Genomic DNA, 20,007 nt, shown 5'->3' with positions numbered 1-20,007 from the left:
GTTGAATTCATTTTAGTTGAGTCTATATTGTACAGGAGAGTATAATTTAAGCACAGAATAGGAAATCATAGCATCTTCCAATGAATTCTAGGTAGCAAATCAAAAAATTATTACAATAGTTTTCCAGTGACTAACTGTTCAGGGTGCCAAAGTAAAAGAGATTCCTATACAATTTTCAAAGAAAGCTAGAAAATACATTAAAAATATTAAATTCAAGATAATTTCTGCTCAAAAATCAACTGAAATATAAGGTGCACATTTTTTTCAACAGAAGATAAATCTCTTTTGCTTTTACTTAAAAATAATTTTTTCATGCATTTTAATGGTCATATGAAAAAGACATTTACTTTTTTTTCATTACTAACCCTGAGGAAGGAAGAACACACGTGGAGTAGCTCACTAAGAACCATCCTCCACACTTGTCACAATTGGAAATGGCAAGTAATGGAAGAAGTGAGGACTACACTTATTCAGGCTTCCACACACATCAGTTAAACCACCCAAAACTAAAATTTGGGTAACTAGCACAAGTGGCATTACACTTTTAGTCCAATATTTAGGGATATTATAGCTTCAATGCTCAAGAAAGTATTCAGCAGAAGAAAAATATGAATTAAGTTCTATGTACACTTATCTTTCACTACAAAGAGGTTAGCTGTTACAAGGGAGTTAATGAGGGAAAATGTGGAATTTCATCACAATGAATATGGGAAGAGCTGGTGCTTCCTCTTTGCCATTATAATTATTCTTCTTAGGATGAAACCTGGAATTGCAAATTTAGCTGAATTTACCACAGTTTCAACCTTTGTAAATGAAGAGAAGTTCACTCCCTGGGCCAAAAACCCCAAGCAGCAGTTGGGAGTAAGAGGGCAATGAGGACAGAAGAAAACAGATTCACTGCATTGTTATCAAGAATCGGTTTCCCTGCTATGTACTTCACCTCATTCGCTGGGCTGTTGACCACCATGCCAGTGCTTTCATCTAAACCTGGAGTGGAAAAGAAGCAAGTGAGGTGGAAAATCCAAATGACTTGATTTAAAACAAATTAGCTTTTCTCCTCCAAAGAATATAATCTTTGAAAGAGTCCCAACCACTTACAAAGTGGCTCCAGTGAATAATTATATGGTGAGAGATATGGAACCCTTGATTACCAAGGACTTTTTTTGAAATATGAGTTTTAGTACACCTCAATACTATTCTCTCAACACTGTTGGAGTTCCTTCACAGGAAGAAGGAAGAACATTAAAAGCAGACATAGCATGAAACTAGAAGACTAGGCCTCCAAGACCAACCTGTGAGGTCTCTGAGAATAGGGATCATGTCTTTAGCTTCTGTGATGGAAACCCAGGACCCAGCATGGTGCCAGCACAAAGGAGGCACACGAAGAATTTACTGAAGGAATTAATCTTTCCCACAGCCCACATTAATTTTTTCAACCCACTCAACATGATCAGAAACTTCCCAGTTAGAGTCCAGTGTAGAATAAAACCTAGGCTCCTAAACAAATAAACAAACAAACAAATAAACCCAAAAACATAGGGGGGAGATAGAGAAGAGAGGGGGAGAGACAGAGAGAGTGTGTGTGTGTGTGTGTGTGCGCGCACGCGCGCACGTAGAGTTAGTGACCTTTAGCTTGAACTAAAATCAGACTGCTTCCTCCTTAGTATTTAGATAAGAGAAATGAATCTGAGAGAACAAACATTTTGATAGGTGGGGAGCAAAGCAGAAGGGCAAGAATAGTATCTTGGCACATGAAGAGAACTGGAAGGGCTCTACACAAGGAAACTCCCCAAACTCCCAGCCTCTTAAGTCTATGAATAATTAAAGGAGAAAACACGGTCAGAACGTGGAGGAAATACACACCTCACAGAGTATGTCAGTACACTGAAATGACAAGAGAGCTTCAGAAGCAAAGCACAGAAAATTCTGGGGAGAACCAACTCTCCCATTTATCTTGAGTGGGGCTAAAAATTCAGTGGGGACAGAAAGCATTATGTCACAGTAGTAAGATAGGTCATATGTGTACGGAGTAGTATAATAATTCTCTCTCAAATGGACTTGGAAAACAAATGCAAGGTGGATCATGAAAATGATCTGATCCCAAATGTTCTGCTTTCCCTGGGATTAGGTGAAGTCACCAAAGCAAAAGCATCTGTTTCCTGCACTATCATCCTCCCCACGCAGCTTCTGTTCATTGCTCTGTGGGACTAGTTCTCTTTCAATTAATTTAACCAAAAAAATTTAAAAATCAAAATTGTAGAAAAGACTCTGTCCTGTCATTCCTGGCCTCTCGATTTCCTCTGTCTTTGGGATTGTTTTCATTGCCATGTTTTTCTCCCCCATATTTCTTTCCCATTTAATACACCAATAAGTTGCAATAATAAAGTGATGTTCTTACCAGTAAATTGCATTGTAGCTCCTAAATATGAATCTATAACTGATCCTAGTAATCCAGCCAGACCCCCAAATGCAATAATTGGCCACTGGGGAGCAGAAATGTCTAAATCATTAACAAAAACCAACTGCGTGAGGAAGTACGTGATGCCCACAAAGGTACCACCAAGTAGACTGGAGGCAAGGCCCACCATTGTGACCCCTCCATTGGTCCCTGAAGAAAAAACACAGATAAAATAATTGGGTTAACAATCAGCAAACACATAAAATCAAGGAAAGCAAAAAAAAAATTGGCACCTATCTTATCAAGACTAATTCAAAGAAAAGGTTCTCTTTCATACAATTCAAAGACCATAGTCTAGTTAAAAAGTAGTCTTTTCTCCTCATTAACTCCTGACAGTCTAAGCAATGCAGGGGGAATGGTTCAATGGAGCCAAACTGCCTGGTTTCAATCTTAGTTCTGCCATTTCTAAGTTATGTGACTGTAGTTAAGTTACTAACTTCTCTTAATTTCCTTGTTAGTAAGATGGAAATGATAAAAGAACCAATTCACATGAATATTACGGGTATTAAGGATGATGACGAAAATGATGAGAAAAAATGAAAAGGACATGAGAAAAAAAAAGGAGAAGAAAGTAGGGGAGGAAAAAGGCAAGGAGGAGAAGGGAAGAAGAAGGGGAGGGCAGGTGATGACAAAGACAGAAATGTAGTAGTAGTAGTCGTGGTGGTGGTGGTGGTGGTAGTAGTTGATAATGGTAACAGGGAACTGAGATCTATGTTAAAGCACTAACCACATAACAGGTCCTCAAGAAACACCCTATCATTCTCTTCCTTTTCCTCTTCTCCTGATATGTCTCTGGGTTTCTGTATTGTTTATCTAGGACTTGCTAATATTTCCTGCAAATATTATTTCTTATCAATTTAATAGCCAACAGCAAGTTTCCAGTTAAGGAGACTAAAATTCTTTTTTTTTTTTTTTTTAAGATTTTATTTTTATTTATTTGACAGAGATAGAGACAGCCAGCAAGAGAGGGAACACAGGCAGGGGGAGTGGGAGAGGAAGAAGCAGGCTCATAGCGGAGGAGCCTGATGTGGGGCTCGATCCCATAACGCCGGGACCACGCCCTGAGCCGAAGGCAGACACCTAAACCACTGTGCCACCCAGGCGCCCCAAGGAGACTAAAATTCTTAAAAGGCTCTTAAGTAAGAAACACAGTAAGTCTCACAGTAAGGAGACTAAAATTCTTAAAAGGCTCTTAAGTAAGAAACACAGTAAGTCAGTAAGTCAGTCAGTAAGTCAGATATTTTTTGTTCATTTTTTAAAGAAACTTAAATAAAGACTCACCAACTGGAACTTTTTCCCAGGTTGTTATTAGCCTTGGAGGGCTTTTACTCAGAACGGGACCAACTTCTGAAGCCCACGTATCTCCAGCAGAGCAGGCCAGGGCAGCCAAGAGAGACAAACACATCCAGGAAGCAGTGTACTGCTTGGAAAAATCTATTGGAATTTCCCCAGGGCCATTTTCTATCATGTAGAGCAGGGCCAGCTCTGTGGGCACGGCTCCATTACAGAACACCTGAATCCAATTCCTCTGCCCACCTACAAACAGACAAGTAGATAAAAAGGACAAGAAATGTTTTCTCCTCAGAAGGAAAATCATGCAGTTACAGGAACTTATTTTAAAGTTTAAGGAAAGAAAAATGACTACAATTTTAAAAATGACTAAAAGTCAGATGGTACCTTTGCCTACATTCTATATTGTTTTAGGATAATTAATAATAGATTTTAATGCTTCTAAAATTCTGCTGTTACTATTGTGGTGAAGTAATGATAAACTAAATTAACCCACTACTTAAAGTTATTCTCATACAAAATTTATCTGTTTTAACAGTCTAAACATGTTCTGATTATAAGCTTATAATATCTTAGGATGAAATAAAGGTTACTATTTTAAGTGATGTCAAACGTAATTCATTTTACCTTCTTTGTATTCTGAATCTAGACGCTTCTTTATTTCTCCCTTCCATTTAGTGAGTTTTGAAGAAGAAAGGAAAAACATCAGCAAAGAAGTAAAAAAGCTGAAATTTGCAATGGTTAGGATAAATCCAACCACAAGCCCTGAAAGAAACACATATATACACAGAATTATACTTCAGTCCATACATTAATGCTGTGAAAAAAAGAATGGGATTTTTTTTCAATTATTTTTTACATTATAACCCAAAATGTACATTTCCAAAACATTTTCATTTTTCCCAATTCAGGTATTACCAAATAGTAAACTAAGTGTTGGTTTGATTAAATTGAGATACTATTTTTTTTTTACCATATTTTGACCTCCTTTCAACAAACTATGAACATATGAATGTACGTTATTATAGACATACTTTTTATAATCAAATTGCAGAACACAATAAATAGTAGTGATTTATTATTAAACAGTGTATATTATATATGTTATATATAATATTTGGATAGATAGCTAACTTTCCAAATTAATGGTGGATCTCCCCAGGGAGGTTAAGATTATAGAGTCTTTCTAGCTTCTAATTTCTACATTTTCCTCTTATAGCCTAGATCTTTTTTTTTTCTACTTACAGGCTAGCTTTTTATGCTTTTCAAAAAACTTTCAAATGCTCTTTGTTGAGCTTCATAAACTATGTGAGAAGATGGAGATAGTGTTTCTTAGCTATGTTTTACTATGTAAATCTATGAAAATAATCCTGGATTTTATGTGGAATTAAAAATGGAATATTGTCTGTAAATATGATTTCAGATTTTTAGACCTTTTTTTGTTTCTTTTATTTGGGCAAAGAAGAAAGGGAACATCCTTCCTTTTTCCATGAGTAACTAAATTCAAGGAAGGCTTATAATACCTACAGTCTAGTCAGGAGAACAAACAGGAGTGAGCACATGCATAAGCTCATGTGCAAGTGGGGGAGGGGCAGAAAGAGAGGGTGAAGGAGAGAAGGAGACTCCCAGCTGACTGCGGAGCCTGACACAGGGCTTGATCTCACAACCCTGAGATTATGATCTGCAACAAAATCAAGAGTCAGATGCTCAACTGACTGAGCCATCCATGTGCTCCCCTCCAAGTAATTCTATAGAGAAAATGCACATCTACTGGAATTAGCTTCTTAAAGTGCTCAGATAGGGGCACCTGGCTGGCTCAGTTGGCTAAGTGTCAGATTCTTGATTTGGGCTCAGGTCACGATCTCAGGGTTGTCAGACTGAGCCCCAGGTGTCAGGCTCTGGGCACGGAGACTGCTTGCGATTCTTTCCCTCTCCCTCTGCTGCCCCCAGACCCTACCCAAATGACTCAGATAATCCTTAAAGGCCTTTTTTCACAAAATTTGAAAATGTTCTTAGGAGTAAAATTGGTGGTTGAGGTAGCAGAATACTCTTGTTTCTAGTACCACAATGGTTAGTTAATCTTACAAAAATGAATGAAACAGAGGATTTGGGGAAGAAGGAAGAGTAGGAAGCACCAGGAAATCTGTCTTCCCACCTAGACAATAATTGCACTGGCAGAATCTGTCTGACAAAACAATTTTGGAACTCTGGAGTCTACTGAAGCCTTGTAACTTCCGAAGGAAGGGAAGGGAATGGAAGGGAAACTGCAGTTAATTTTGGTCAATTTCAGTTCTTACCAGTGCAGCAGCTACCCATTACCACTCCCAGCCCCATGGCAGGCAGGGCAGGAACTGCAGGTGCAGCCTGCACACAGCTTGTGGGAGCCAGGCTGGGCAATAAGGACTTGTCTTCCACATATCAGGATTTGTATTCTGATCAATGATTGCTGCTTCTGATTATGGACGTATAGACATAGGGGCTGGCAGCCATTGTTACGCTCCACCCTGCACTAGTGCAAGCCCTTTCTTGTCTGGCTGAAGGGACTTCCAAAGGATTTAAAGGATTGATGCCAACCCCCCTTCATTTTTCTGTTTTTCCTCCTTTGGAGAGCCAGACATTAAAGACTAGGACATTCAAAAGAAACTGCATTTATGGGGAAAATTAGAAAGTAACAGTGCATACCCTGGGAAAGGTATAAGCTCAGAAAAGACTGGGAAGATCTTAGGTTTACAATTCAAGGTGATCCCTGGCAGAGAGACAGCTGCCACAATCAAAAACAAGACAAAACAAAACAGAAAAGAGCAAACCCTGGGGACAGAGGAAATTCTGATTTCCAGTTACCACATTATTAGATTTAAATGTCCTGTTTTCAACAAAAATATCACAAAGCATATGAAGAAAGAGACAAGTATAGCCCATTCAAAGGAAAAAAAAAATCAATGGAGACTATCACTGGAAGGACCAGATGGTGGACCTACTAAGCAAAGATTTCAAAACAACTGTTTTAAAGATGCTTAAAGAACTAAAAGAAGACATGAAGAAAGTCAAGAGAAAAATATGGAAATATTAATAGAGAGAAATCTAAAGAGAAACTGAAAGGAAATACTGGAGTTGAAAACAACTCAGTAGATTCAAAGGCACATTTGAGCAGGCAGAAGAAAGAATCAATGAACTTGAAGACAGGCAAAGGAAATTATCCTGTCTGAAAAAGAGAAAGAAGAAAGAATGAAGAAAAGTGAACAGAGCCTGAGGGACATATAGGACACCATCAAGGAGAACAACACACACATGTGGGAAATCCCAGAAGGAGAAAAGACAGGGAAAAGGGGGCAGAGAAATTATTAGAAGAAATAATGGCTGAAACCTTCCCAATTTTTTTTTTAACTTCCCAAGTTTGATGAAAGACATACATATAAACATGCAAGAAAAAAGCTTAGCAAACTCCAAGCATAATGAATTAAAAAAGAGCCACATTGGGGCACCTGGGTAGCTCAGTCATTAAGTGTCTGCCTTCGGCTCAGGGCGTGATCCCAGAGTCCTGGGATCGAGCCCCACATCAGGCTCCTCCGCTGGGAGCCTGCTTCTTCCTCTCCCACTCCCCCTGCCTGTGTTCCCTCTCTCACTGGCTGTCTCTCTCTGTCAAATAAATAAATAAAATCTTAAAGAAGAGAGCCACATTGAGACACATTATAATCAAACTGTTCAAAGACAAAGACAATCTTGAAAGCAGAAAGAGGTAAGCAACTCATCACATATGAGGGATCCTCAATAAGATTATCAACAGATTTCTTATCAGAAACTTTGGAGGCCAGAAGGCCAAAGGCCAGAAGACATTGGGCTGATATACTCAAAGTGTGAAAAGAAATGAAAAAAACCTGTCAAACAAGAAGCTTAGATCCAGCCAAACTATTTTTCAAAAGTAAAGGAGAGGGCTGCCTGGGTGGCACAGTTGGTTAAGCAACCAACTCTTAGTTTCGGCTCAGGTCATGATCCCAGGGTCCTGGGATCAAGCCCCATGTTGAGCTCCACACTTGCATAGAGTCTGCTTAAGATTCTGTCTCTCCCTCTCCCTCGGCCCCTCCCACTCATGCTGTCTCTCTCAAATAAATAAATAAAATATTTTTTTTAACAAAAGGAAAGGATAAATTAAGAGAGTTTGTTGTTGATGTTATGCTGGCAAGAATTCAAATTAGAATGTTGTAACTTTAGGATGTTAAATATAACTGTCATGGTAACCACAAAGAAAATAGTTATAACATATACACAAAAGGAAATGAAAAAGGAATTCACACATTTCACTACAAAAATTAATTAAACACAAAGGAAGACAGTAATTCTAGAAATGAGGAACAAAAAAACTGTAAGAGAGAAACAGAGAGAAACAAATAGCAAAATGGAGAGAAAAAATACCAAAATGACAGAAATAAGTTTCTCCTTAGTAATTACTTTAATTTTAAGGGCACAGGGGTGCCTGGCTGGCTCAGGTGGTAGAGCATGTGAGTCTTGATCTTGGGGTTGTAAGTTCAAGCCCCACATTGGGTGCAGATTACTTAAAAAAAAAATCTTAAAAAAATAAGTAAATGTAAGGGGATGAAACCCTCCAATCAAAAGAAAGAGACTGTCAAAATGAAATAAAAACACATAGTCCAATGCTATCTATAGAGAACTCACTTTAAATCTAAAGACACAAATGGGCTTAAAGTAAAAGGACTGAAAAAGATACTCCATGCAAACAGTAAGCAAAAGAGAGCAGAGGTGGCTATACTAAAACCAGACAAAATAGATAAGTTCACCTCTGCACCATGTGACATAACCCTGTATTTTTTCTTCTTTTTTTGTATTTCCTTTCTTTCTGGCATAACAAGATGCTCTAAGCTCTTCCTAAACCTAGTTTTCCCCAGTCCTGGAACCAGTTATTTCTCTGAGAAGCTTTGGTTCATTTTAGTGGAGAAGGATATTGAGGGTTAAGACGTAGGCTCACAGTGTGCTCATTGCTACTGGGGTATATTTGCTTTTTGTAGACAGGGCAAGTGATTACACACACACACATATGAACATACAAATATACACACAGGCATATACATGTGCATATATACATGTATATACACATACATATTTTAGAAATCACAAGATCACACCACTAACTCCAATTACAGTCCATCTCTACAAGCTTTCTCTTGCTTTTCCCCATTCCACATTTGTATGCCTCTTTCCATGGTAAGAACCTGGCTTCAAACAACAATGATAATTTCACTCCACTAACACATATGAAACTTTTAGTTTAGGATTTGTTTGCCATTCTCCCCTTCCCTTAACCCAAGACTGAAGGAATACAGTTAAATGCTATGTTCATTAAGTTTTCTTTTTTCCCCCTCCAGTGTGCTTACAGCATTGACTTAAAATACAACTGGGAGAATGCCTGGATGGCTCAGCCAGTTAAGCCGCTGCCTTCAGCTCAGGTCATGATCCTACCCTCCTGGGATCCAGTCCCACATCGGGCTCCTTGCTCAGTGGGGAGCCTGCTTCTCCCTCTACCTGCAGCTCTCCCTGTTTGTGTGCTCTCTCTCTCTCTGACAAATAAAGAAATGAAATCTTAAAAAAGAAAGAAATTCTTTGGTTAGTTCAACATTCAGGTACCACAACTACTGACACAGTTACTGACTGATCTATCCAGAGATACTCAAAATATTGGCATTTTACTTAAGTTTAGTACATTTCAATTAAAAGTGCAAGAAACAGGGTAATGCTATATAAAGTATTAATAAAGTGCTTCAGCTCTGAGGTTGAAGAGTCTGGAGTTCAAACTTTGGCTCCTCCCTTTATCTCAGTTTTACTAAATGTTCCCATCATAAGCCTCAATTTCTTATTGGTGAAATAAGAATAACAACAATTCCTTCTTCATTGGCTTGCTGTGAAAAGTTAAATGAGATAATTTTACAGTATGCTTATTATATTACCCAGATGTAGGAGGACTTTCATAAATGTTCACTAATATTACTGGTAATAATAGCAGCTATTAGTGGTAAAACCTCAATAACATTATTTTTGTAATTATATATTATTATTGTAACAAAATTAATGATGAATATTATTCTTGTTATTCAACCTTTAAGTTTTTTTCAATTGGTTTTAAAGTATTACAAAAGTAGTATATGACTATTGGAGGGGAAAGCCAAAAAATATGGAACTAGTCATAGTAAAAATCAAAACGTCTCTGTGCACCCCCACGTTCCCATCCTTTTCTATAGTCACTATTAAAAATTTGTTCCACTGACTTTAAACTAACTCAGAGTAAGGTGGTCCTAAAACACCCTGTACTGAAAGGATACAAATCATCTACATCCTTTTTACTTTGCTCACCTTAAAATACCACATGAAGTGATCAAAGTTCATGTTGATGACAGGTTCAGAATGAGGAAATAAACTGAAGGCAATGTACTTTGAAAAAATGATTTCTTTCGTGTAGTCTAAAAATATCTTGGTATTTTTTGCAACTCCTAGCTATGTCTGAACTCTTAATTAGTAACTGCTGTATCCAGTTCTTGTCTCTTCCCTCTCCTCCAAACCACCTCTGGAATCTCTGTCAATGATAAGAGGTGATATGCATAACAAAAGGGTACTCTCAAAGCACTTTAAGACTAAAGAATTATGACTGCCTTCTGAGTTTTAAATAGGTAAACTCTGCACTTAACAGAGCCATATGGGGAAGTACAACAACACTGTCTACAAATGTCTCTGATAGCAGGAGTAGAATTGTACCAAAAATTTCAACTAAGGTGACTTGGGTACAATAACCCTGAGAGGCAGAAAAGGGAAAGGCAGGACTAGAATTTTATGATTTAATAAACTCAAATCTAATTACCTCTGTGACAGGTAATCTACCTACAGAAAGACTCTGGGAATCAACAGAAGGCTCATTAACCCAAAATATAGAACATGAAGGCCAAAAAACCAGAAGTTGGCAGACTTGTTGAATCCTGTACAAGGGATGGGACCCTTTGATCTAAGGATCTGCAATATCTGAGATAGGGAAACTGAAGGACTCCATAAAAATATGCTTTTTTCTCCTTTTCCTTCTTTTCTTCCTAGGACCTGAACTCCCACTTTATATATGCTTCATAATGCAAATAGTGTTATGTCCTCCTTGTAGGGGACAGGAGTTAATGATTTCTTTAGACTAGATAACTTCTAATGAATGACCAGGTAAGAATGAGCCAAGGAAGCCATCACACGCATATTCCAGACCACTGGCACTAGACATCCAGATGCCAAGACCCCCTGACTCCAAGGAATAACACCTGGGCCCTCATCTTTGTTCTTACGGATTCGTAGGTGCCTAAGAGGGCACACACCTGGACCACAATCCTCAATAACAACCCCAGACCGCAAACAAAGATGGGACACTCTCCTTTCCTTTCTGAGTCTCCCAGATACTATCTCTATCTGCACTCTCTCTGCATCTTCAATAAACCCTGCCTTTACCTCCTGCTGGCTCACATTTGATTTCTATCCTGCACACAGCCAGGGACTCTGCTGGCTAGTCCTGTGGCACCCCCTCTGGGTTCTAGACCCGGCCTGCTGGCATCATATCGACTGTGTCTCAGACTTAGTACTCACCAAGAAATTTTCTAGTTATACTCTGACTTCTCAAATGGCTCAACTACCACAGGGCATGCCTGAACAGTGATGTTTGTACTTCAGTCTGCAATTGACAAGTTCTACATATTTTTAAAGACACACTTTATTATTATTTTTTATTTTTTTTTAAGTAGGCCCAGAGCCCAATGTGGGGGGCTTGAACTCATGACCCTGAGATCAAGAGTCACATGCTCTACTGACTGAGCCAGGTAGGCACCCCGACTAGTCTGTATTTTATCAGATTAATAAAGTGGCATTCTGACTCATATACATATCAGTCCCTTGTGACCATGAGCAACATAAACCGGTTTCTCTTAGGTCTAATCAACTCTGGGTACCTGAAAATGAAGCTTCTATTTCAGAAAGACTAAACACCAGACCCAGCTATGGTGACCCAAAAGAGGCAAGGCCGCTCTTGTGAGACCACATGAAGCACAACCACTGGCCTTTCTAGATAATTTTCCATTTGTGTGCATTTCCACTACACTTAAAGCATATAGTTCTGGGGAATAAATGCCTCAAACCCATCTCTTTTATCATCCGTGTCCCCTGACTAAAACTGTAAGCTTTCTGACAATGGGATGGATTTATTTATTTATTTATTTATTATTTTTTTTTTTTTAAAGATTTTATTCATTCATTCAACAGAGAGAGAGACAGCCAGCGAGAAAGGGAACACAAGCAGGGGGAGTGGGAGAGGAAGAACCAGGCTCCCAGTGGAGAAGTCCGACATGGGGCTCGATCCCAGGATGCCAGGATCACGCCGAGCTGAAGGCAGACGCTTAACGACTGAGCCACCCAGGCGCCCCTGACAATGGGATTTAAATCCTAAGTGCCTGAAACAGTGCGTGGCATATAGGAGACCCTAACTATACATTTGTTGAATGAATGATTGAAAAAAAATGGCAAGCCACTAAGCTGAATAGTCTCGGTAAGTGAAATTAAATTTAAACTTGTCAAGTCAAGGGATGCCTGGATGGCTTAGTTGGTTAAGCATCTGCCTTTAGCTCAGGTCGTGATCCCAGGGTTCTGGGATGAAGTCCTGCGTCAGGCTTCTTGCTCAGTGAGGAGCCTGCTTTTCCCTCTGTCTGCTGTTCCCTCTGCTTGTGCTCTCTCTGACAAGTAAATAAAATCTTTAAAAAAAATAAATAACTTGTCAAGTGAAAAATCTAATGACAGATTGTCCATACTGAGTTCAAAGGAACACAATGAACAACTAGACTATATGATACCTCCTTGGAGCAAATCATCTACACAGTGCTTTCCAGTTTATAGTCACTTTCCCATATATCCCCTCATGTGATCCTCCTTATTCTAAAAAAAATCTCTCTCAAAGAGATCAGAGGCCTTCACTTCAGTGTCTGTCTTAAGCACCATCTCAACCCTTCCCCTCTTCTATCACTGAGATATGTGTTCCTGTGTCATAGGGGACTCTTTTAACACCCAGATCCTGAGGAAGTTCTGAAACTCTTCTCAATCCCAAGCACACTGAAGGCATGATATGGCAAAGCACAGTAAATTCCTAGCACTGTGAACAGTAGTAGTGGAAGGTAACATTTATAAAATACTTCTGTGTGCCAGGTACTGTGCTAATAAGCTTTTCACATGGATGACTCTTCACCATGAGTCAATGCTGTAGATAATATTCCTTCTCGTGTTACAGATAGGAAAAGTACAACGCTGACAGTTGAAGTGATTTGTAGTCATACTCCAGGACAGTACTCCCAAGTACTATATAATTTGAAGTAGCATTACAGTTTTTTGTCCTTAAGTTAAAAAAAAAAAAAAAACACACAAAAAAACCCTCTAAACAAGAGATACCAATATTCATGGAATGAAATGATCAGAAAAAGAACAGAGGTTTTAAATTAAAATACAAATATTTCCTAAGCACCTATTCAAAGCATGGGCCACAGAAGCATAAGATCCACTCCACTCCCTATTTTCAGGGAGTTTATACTGTGGTTGAAAGCCGATAATAAATCACTAACAGTGAATGTTTATATGATGCTTTGTAGCTTAAAAAGATGTACTGTCCCAAACATTATTTTGTCTGAGCCTCACCAATAAGCCCTAAGGAACTATTTCCTAAGAGATAAAGAAATTGAGGCTCCAAGGAGTTAGGAATGTGGTAAAGTTCACAGAGACAGCAAGTGGCAGTCCTAGAACTCAAATACACACCTTCCAATTCTAAATCAGGCTAGGTAGGAGAGGAGTAGAGGCCCAAGGGCTAGAAAGCAGAAAAGAAACTGGTAGCAGGAAAAAAACATAAGTAGAGGGATACCTGGGTGGCTTAGTCAGTTAAGAGGCTGCCTTCGGCTCAGGTCATGACCCTGGAGTCCTGGGATCAAGCCCCACATTGGGGTCCATGCTCAGCGGGAGTCTGCTTCCTCCTCTCTCTCTGCTCCTCCCCCGACCTGTGCCCGCACAGGCACTCACTCTCTCTCTCTCTCGCCCACTCTCTGTCTTTCAAATAAATAAATAAAATCTTTTTTAAAAAAGCATAAGAAGAGATCAAAAAGGAAGAGAAGCAGGGCAGTATAAAACAGGGAAACCACAGGAAGAGAGAATTTCAAGAAGGACTGGACCCTTCTTTCTATAGGTCAAGAACAATAAAAACCAAGGTAAGACTACCTGAGAAAGGATATTTTTAACAAAGCATAACTGTGTGATTACATTCAAAGAGAGACAGTTCAAATTATTTGCTGTAAATGAGTTAATACTTCCAAAGTGCCAAGAGCAGTGCCTGGTACACAGTATGCAGAACATAAGCATTTGCTAAACAGATAAAGCATACCCATTCCTAATGTTGGTTACATGGTAGATAATATAAAAATGTCAGTATATCAGTTAACCGCAATTCTCATCTACTCCAAAGAGGGGAAAAAGTCCTTGAACAATGTTTCTCAATTATGAAGAAAAAGAATTAGCATGATTCTGAAGAACTGTGCATAATAAAGAGCGCTCAGTAAATGTTGGCTATGTCTACACATTGAGCTAAGAACTTTTTTAGAAAAGATTTTATTTCAGAGAGAGAGGGAGACAGAACCTGAGTGGGGGGAGGAGCAGAGGGAGTGGGACAAGCAGATGTCTGTGAGAAGCCCAACTCGGGGCTCGATCCCACGACCCTGAGATTATGACGTGAGCTGAAATCAGGAGTCGGACGTTCAACCCACTGAGCCACCCAGGTGACCTGAGCTAAGAACTTCATAGTTATTACCTGATTTAATTCTTACTTTGACCCGTAAGAATGAAATCAGAGGTAGATCAAGGTTTTGTAGGGCCTGAAGCTTATAAAGTAAAAAAAAAAACAAAAAAGAAAAGTATCTTTTACTTTTGTAAAATTTACAAATCCATAGGACCATGACAGCGCACTGCTAGGGCTCTTCCCAAGGCCTTGGAGGATACCATTGCCAGTCAAGATGCCATGAAGTTTAAGCTGTTTTTGACTTCAAAGGATATCTTTCTTTAGGCTGGATATTAAAAACCTATTTCACTGAAGACAAAACTGAGGCACAGGGAGGTCAAGTGACTCTCTCAAAGCCATAACTATTATTCAAACTCATCTTGCCTGATTCTAGTGCTTGTTCTTTTTTTTTTTTTTTTTTTAAAGATTTTTTTTTTTTTTTAGACAGGGATAGAGAAAGNTTTTTTTTTTTTTTTTTTAAAGATTTTATTTATTTATTAGACAGAGATAGAGACAGCCAGTGAGAGAGGGAACACAGCAGGGGAGAGGGAGAGGAAGAAGCGGGCTCCCAGCAGAGGAGCCCGATGTGGGACTCGATCCCAGAACGCAGGGATCACGCCCTGAGCCGAAGGCAGACGCCCAACGACAGCTACCCAGGCGCCCTAGTGCTTGTTCTTTTACCCATCATGCTATTTTGCCACCACAAAGGCCTGCTGTAGTTTATAAAACTTTGAGAAACCTCTGTTCTATGTGAATACAGGGGCAGCAGAGTGTGTTTACAGTGCTAACTTAGGGCTCACGATCAGCAGTATTTTGAAGGCTGGGTAGATGGCTTCAATACCTGCCAGTTCTAGGAGAGGCACCTGGGTGGCTCAGTCAGTCAAGCGACCAACTCTTGATTTCGGCTCAGGTCAAGATCTCAGGGTTGTGAGATGGATCCCTGTGTTGGGCTGTGCACACTCAGCACAGAGTCTGCTTAAGACTCTCTCTCCCCTTCTCTCTCTGCCCCTCCTTCCACACATGCATGCTCTCTCTAAATAAATAAAATCTTACAAAAAAAAAAAGACCTCCCAGTTTCAAATAATTATCATTCTGTAGTGATCTTGTCCTACATGTAGTCTTGGGGGGGGGTTTTTCATCTCTTACAACACTGGCAGTATATGAAAGTCCCAATGTCACATCAGATCATGTCACCCCCTTGATTTGAGGCAGGGGAGATTCCACTTAGTTTGAAATAAGATCTTTACTCTGGGGCACCTGGGTGGCTGAGTTGGTTGAGCGTCAGCTTCAGCTCAGATCATATCTCAGAGTCCTGGGATCGAGCCCTGCATCACGCTCTGTGCTCAGCGGGCAATCTGTTTGGGATTCTCTCTCTCCCTCTGCCCCTCCCTCGCACGAGCTCTTACCCCCCCACCCCCACCCACATATGCTTTTGCTGCCAAAGTAAATAAATCTTAAAAAAAAAATCGTTACTGTGTCCCACAAGCCTCCTTATTACCTGGTCCTTGCCCATTTCTTTAATTTTCTATGTTCCTTTATTTATTTATTTTTACTATTTTCCAGTCAAATGAGCCTAATTCTTACACCCGAATAAGCCAGGGTATATGTCAGGGTCTTTATACATGTTATTCTGTCAGCTTGGAACATGCTTCTCTGAGACCTTCTCATTGCTGGCTTCTTCAGATCTCGGTTCAAAACTACCTCCATAGAGAAAAGGGTTATGCTTGACCCTATCTACAAAAGAATGCCCACGTGCCCCAACATACACACTTTATTATCTTAATTGTTCTCATAAACTTTATCATTATATAAGAAGTTTTTTGTATTTTGTTTGTCATCTAACTGTTCTAAAGAATAAAAGTTCCATAAGAACTTGAAACCTTGTCCTTGTTCACAGCCATATCCCCAGACTCCAGAAGAGTGGTGTATAGTAAGTACTCAATAAATTTGTCCTAAAAGAACAAAAATTTGGCCTAACCCTAACTCAGTTCTGAAGAGTAAATCTAGGATACTTAGTTTGGACTGCTTTGCTTGAGGCTACTAATAGCAATTCCAATTCCCAAGAATGATTCTTTCCAACAGCTCCTCTGATGTATGCCTGGCAGGAGCTCTCCAATGTTTCTGCTAGCAGATGATTTAATACAACCAAAAGAGAAGACTAATCAAGGAACTCAGAAATCTATCCTATTAATCTACTTGCTATCAATTACAAAGTGAAATTTGTACATGGCACTGAATATGTCAGTATCTGAAATTGTGACAGAATAGGAATGCTGAGCAATAAATAACTTTATCCTTGTCTAAAATACATAATGGGATTTTTAGTCTTGTATGTTCAGAATTTAGAGAACATGAGTTTCAATTACATAAGCAAGCACTTATTATATACACATTTAAAAGAAAGACATACCTCCTAAAGCCCCACTGTGGTCTAGACTTTTCTTTTTAAAGCCATTAGAGACGATCAAAACAGGAACAACAACAGAAAACAGCCAACGCCAAGGAGAAATAGGCTGTAAATTACCTAAAAAATTAAATTCACAGGTTAGTCTCGGCTATAAGCTTTGATAATTGCATTCTGGATTAAAATACTGTCATACGTAGAGCAACTGAGATGAAGTCACCAAAGTAAAATAACTATGTTGAGACTTGTATATTTCCAGAGAGACAGTCCTTTTGGGGAATGACCAAATAAGTCCTGTCCAAGTTTTGATATTTCATACATATTTGGAGATTTGAAATGAATCTCTAATTCTCCATTGTTTTGGAAAGGAGGCACGTATTAAATCTCAAGAATTGCATAGAGCAAACGACTTTATTAGCAGGATACAATTATTCCTCTTTCTGCCTTTTAGAGAGATTTATTTTTTAAAGTAAATTCTTACAAGCTAACCACCTCCATTCAACAATTAGCAACTGATTTGTCCAAAGGTTGCATCCACCTCACAGATGTTTTTTTGTTTTTGTTTTTGGCTAGCATAATGTTTCCAAACAACTAGGAGTCAGTATTTAAAGATTAGGAGATTTCATATAAAAATCCAGAATCTTGGCTTCTGTTTTAAAAACTGGATGCTCAGGCCCACATGGCAGAATTGACCACAGTGGGGAAAGGCCACCCCCTTTAGACAGATCAGAGCTTTCTTGTTTAAAGACCCCACCATTCCTGACAGACTCCTAAACACCAAAACTAAGCCAGTATAGTGAAGAAAAATGTGAACTATTGCTAGGCCCATGTTTCTACCAAAAATGGGAAAATGGAAGACAAATTGGGCCAAAAAATTCTATTTCTGAAAAGGAAAACTATTCTCATGTGTTTAAGATGCAAAGATCAAGTGCGTGGTTCCAGAGGGACACTTTGGTTTACAAATCCTGGTTTACTCCATTGAGTTCAAGTCATAGTTAATACTAGCACAAATGAGAGACTCTTCTCTCATACCTCTTCTCCTCAAACCCTCATCCTCTACTGTGAATCATGAATGAAGTCTGAAAGCTTCTGAACCTGAAGACCAAACCATTGGATTAGTCACATGTCTCTGCAAAAGGCTAAGGTCTGAAATGACAATCCCTTTCTCACTCTACTTTTCACTTTTTCCTTTCAGCGGAACAGTATTCCATTTTTATAGTAGTATCAAGGAAATTTCTGTAAAGGCATACTTCACACCCTAAAGAAGCTTCAAAACTGTAAAGGCTTGAGTCCAGAGTATCTTATATATATGCAGTGGGGCTTCAGATTTTAAAAGAAGTCCCTTCTTTTGAGGTGACCAAAGAGCAGACAAATCCTCCAAATCTCCCAATGTAAATATTACACCACCTTTTATTTTTACAGGATACATAAAACTGATAAACTAGTTACAAATATTCTTACTAAAAACATCACTGCAATTTGCTTCACGAAACTGTATTTCATTTCATTTATTTCTCATGAAGACAGATGTAATAACTACATACAACAATACATTTTGAAATATGTTTAACCAGAATTATCAGAGGCAGCGTTTATTAAAGGCTCTTAAATGTTCAAAGCAGTGTTTATATTTTAATGTTGGTAAATTAAATTCAGGCTGTGGAAGCTAAGTAAACAATTCACCATCACTCAAAAGATAAAAGTTTTGGATTTCATTAATGACACAATTTTCAATTCCACCAATTAGATTATAGAAAAACAACTCAGAACATTCACACTTACCATAATAGGTGCTTGCAGTCATAGACATAATCCAGAAAGCTAAAGAAATGGAAATGATCAGGCTCAATATAACTATATTAGTTATCATCTTTATATATTTTTTGCAAATATTGTCGTCAAGATCTGTCATGGAAAATAAGGATATAAGCCCCTGAGGGAAAGAATAGTGTTTCTAAGGAAAAATCAGTCGTTTAAGTCCCCAGCAAAATACTCGCGGAGAGGCGAACATAAATGCCAACATCTTCCACCGACCGCAAAAAATAATATAAACCTCAACTATTTCTGGAAACTGCGGCTGATGGATGCTCAAACTCGGGTGAACGAGGTTAAGACCTCACTGGAAAAGCAAAGCTCATTTCCTCCGGGCGCCGGGTCCTACACCGGCGGTCTCTTCACACCTGAGCCCCGCAGCCAGGAAGGCGAAAGGAAAGCGGAATCAGCCAATCGCCGGTACTGGGACCGCGGGCTCCGCCTCCACCACACGCCCACGCTCCGACGCGGGGGTGGGGGGACGCTCGGCCGCAAAGAGACAGGGTGCGCTGCGAGAACCCGGCTGAGTTCCGAGGGTGAGCCCTGCGTGGTGGGACCCGGTCACTTCGCGACAACAGCTGCCGCCGCCCCAGAGCTCAGGTCTAGCCCACCAGGGCCAAGGCCCCTGGAGTTCAGTCGCCCCCGTCGCGTCTCCGCTTCCTGCGCGCATGCGCCGCGGCCACCGGGGGGGCGTGGCTTCGCTCACGTGAACATTTAAAGGGCGGCTCCTAGGCCTGGTGGCCTGGCAGAAGCACCCAGGGGCTCTAGGGTTTGAAACGCGCTTGGGAGTGCTGATTGTGGAGCCTTAGATCTTTGCATTTGAGAACATACTCAAACACGGAAGGATGAAACCACCACGAGGGTAGGAATAGAAAAAAGGAGTGCAAATGAATTTAGACCCAGTAAGTCCATTTCAACCATAATTGAATGCTTTTTCATCTATAAAGAGTTCATGCCATATAATAATATGGGTTTTTAAAAGGATTTATTTATTTTAGAAAGAAAGCACAAGTGGGGGGAGGGACAGAGAGAATCTGAAGCAGAGACTCTGCTGAGCGTGGAGCCAGTGGTGGGGCTTGCTCCCAGGATCCTGAGATCATGACCTGAGCTGAAATCAAGAGTCAGAGGCTTAACCCACTGAGTTACCCAGAGGCCCCTAATGTTATGGAATTTTTTTAGGGGAAGGGTGATATATTGTGTTGTAGGAGCAACTTTATG

At 39.6% G+C, this 20,007-nt stretch overlaps 1 protein-coding gene and 1 long non-coding RNA gene across 4 annotated transcripts in view; one reads left to right on the top strand and one right to left on the bottom strand.

The window, feature by feature from the left end:
• LOC109489051 overlaps positions 1 to 9,393 on the top strand; it is a 46,728-nt gene extending 37,335 nt beyond the window's left edge. Inside the window, exon 5 of one of the 2 annotated variants that reach the window (XR_004620875.1) lies at positions 9,127 to 9,393. This is a non-coding gene — a long non-coding RNA (uncharacterized LOC109489051). The remainder of the gene's footprint in view (positions 1 to 9,126) is intronic. The other variant, XR_002141976.2, reaches the window with a different exon arrangement.
• Positions 7 to 19,458, bottom strand: TMEM19 (transmembrane protein 19). Of its 2 annotated transcripts, XM_011220247.3 has the most exons (7): positions 19,031 to 19,458; positions 18,760 to 18,798; positions 16,984 to 17,097; positions 4,376 to 4,513; positions 3,740 to 3,994; positions 2,399 to 2,608; positions 7 to 987 (listed from the first exon to the last, which is right to left on the bottom strand). In XM_011220247.3, exons 2-7 carry the CDS (start codon positions 18,785 to 18,787, stop codon positions 824 to 826), a joined length of 909 nt encoding a protein of 302 aa, XP_011218549.1. In that variant the 5' UTR covers positions 18,788 to 18,798; positions 19,031 to 19,458; the 3' UTR covers positions 7 to 823. The 2 variants fall into 2 exon arrangements, with proteins under 2 accessions (XP_011218549.1, XP_002915656.1); XM_002915610.4 differs by having other exon boundaries at positions 18,760 to 19,458.
• Positions 19,459 to 20,007: the final 549 nt, after the last annotated feature.

Source organism: Ailuropoda melanoleuca, chromosome 15 (genome assembly GCF_002007445.2).
Source record: "Ailuropoda melanoleuca isolate Jingjing chromosome 15, ASM200744v2, whole genome shotgun sequence".
Lineage (NCBI taxonomy): Eukaryota > Metazoa > Chordata > Mammalia > Carnivora > Ursidae > Ailuropoda > Ailuropoda melanoleuca.
Note: the sequence above shows the minus strand (reverse complement) of the source record. Positions and strands in the feature narration are given on the sequence as shown.

Bases quoted from the DNA above. Each gene is read 5' to 3' on its own strand.
- TMEM19 (XM_002915610.4), bottom strand. From the start codon at position 18,889: ATGACAGATCTTGACGACAATATTTGCAAAAAATATATAAAGATGATA. The intron at 17,098-18,759 runs GTAAGTGTGAAT...TTAATTTTTTAG, and splicing joins GACTGCAAGCACCTATTATG to GTAATTTACAGCCTATTTCT. The intron at 4,514-16,983 runs GTATGTCTTTCT...TGTTTCTTTCAG, and splicing joins CCACAGTGGGGCTTTAGGAG to GGCTTGTGGTTGGATTTATC.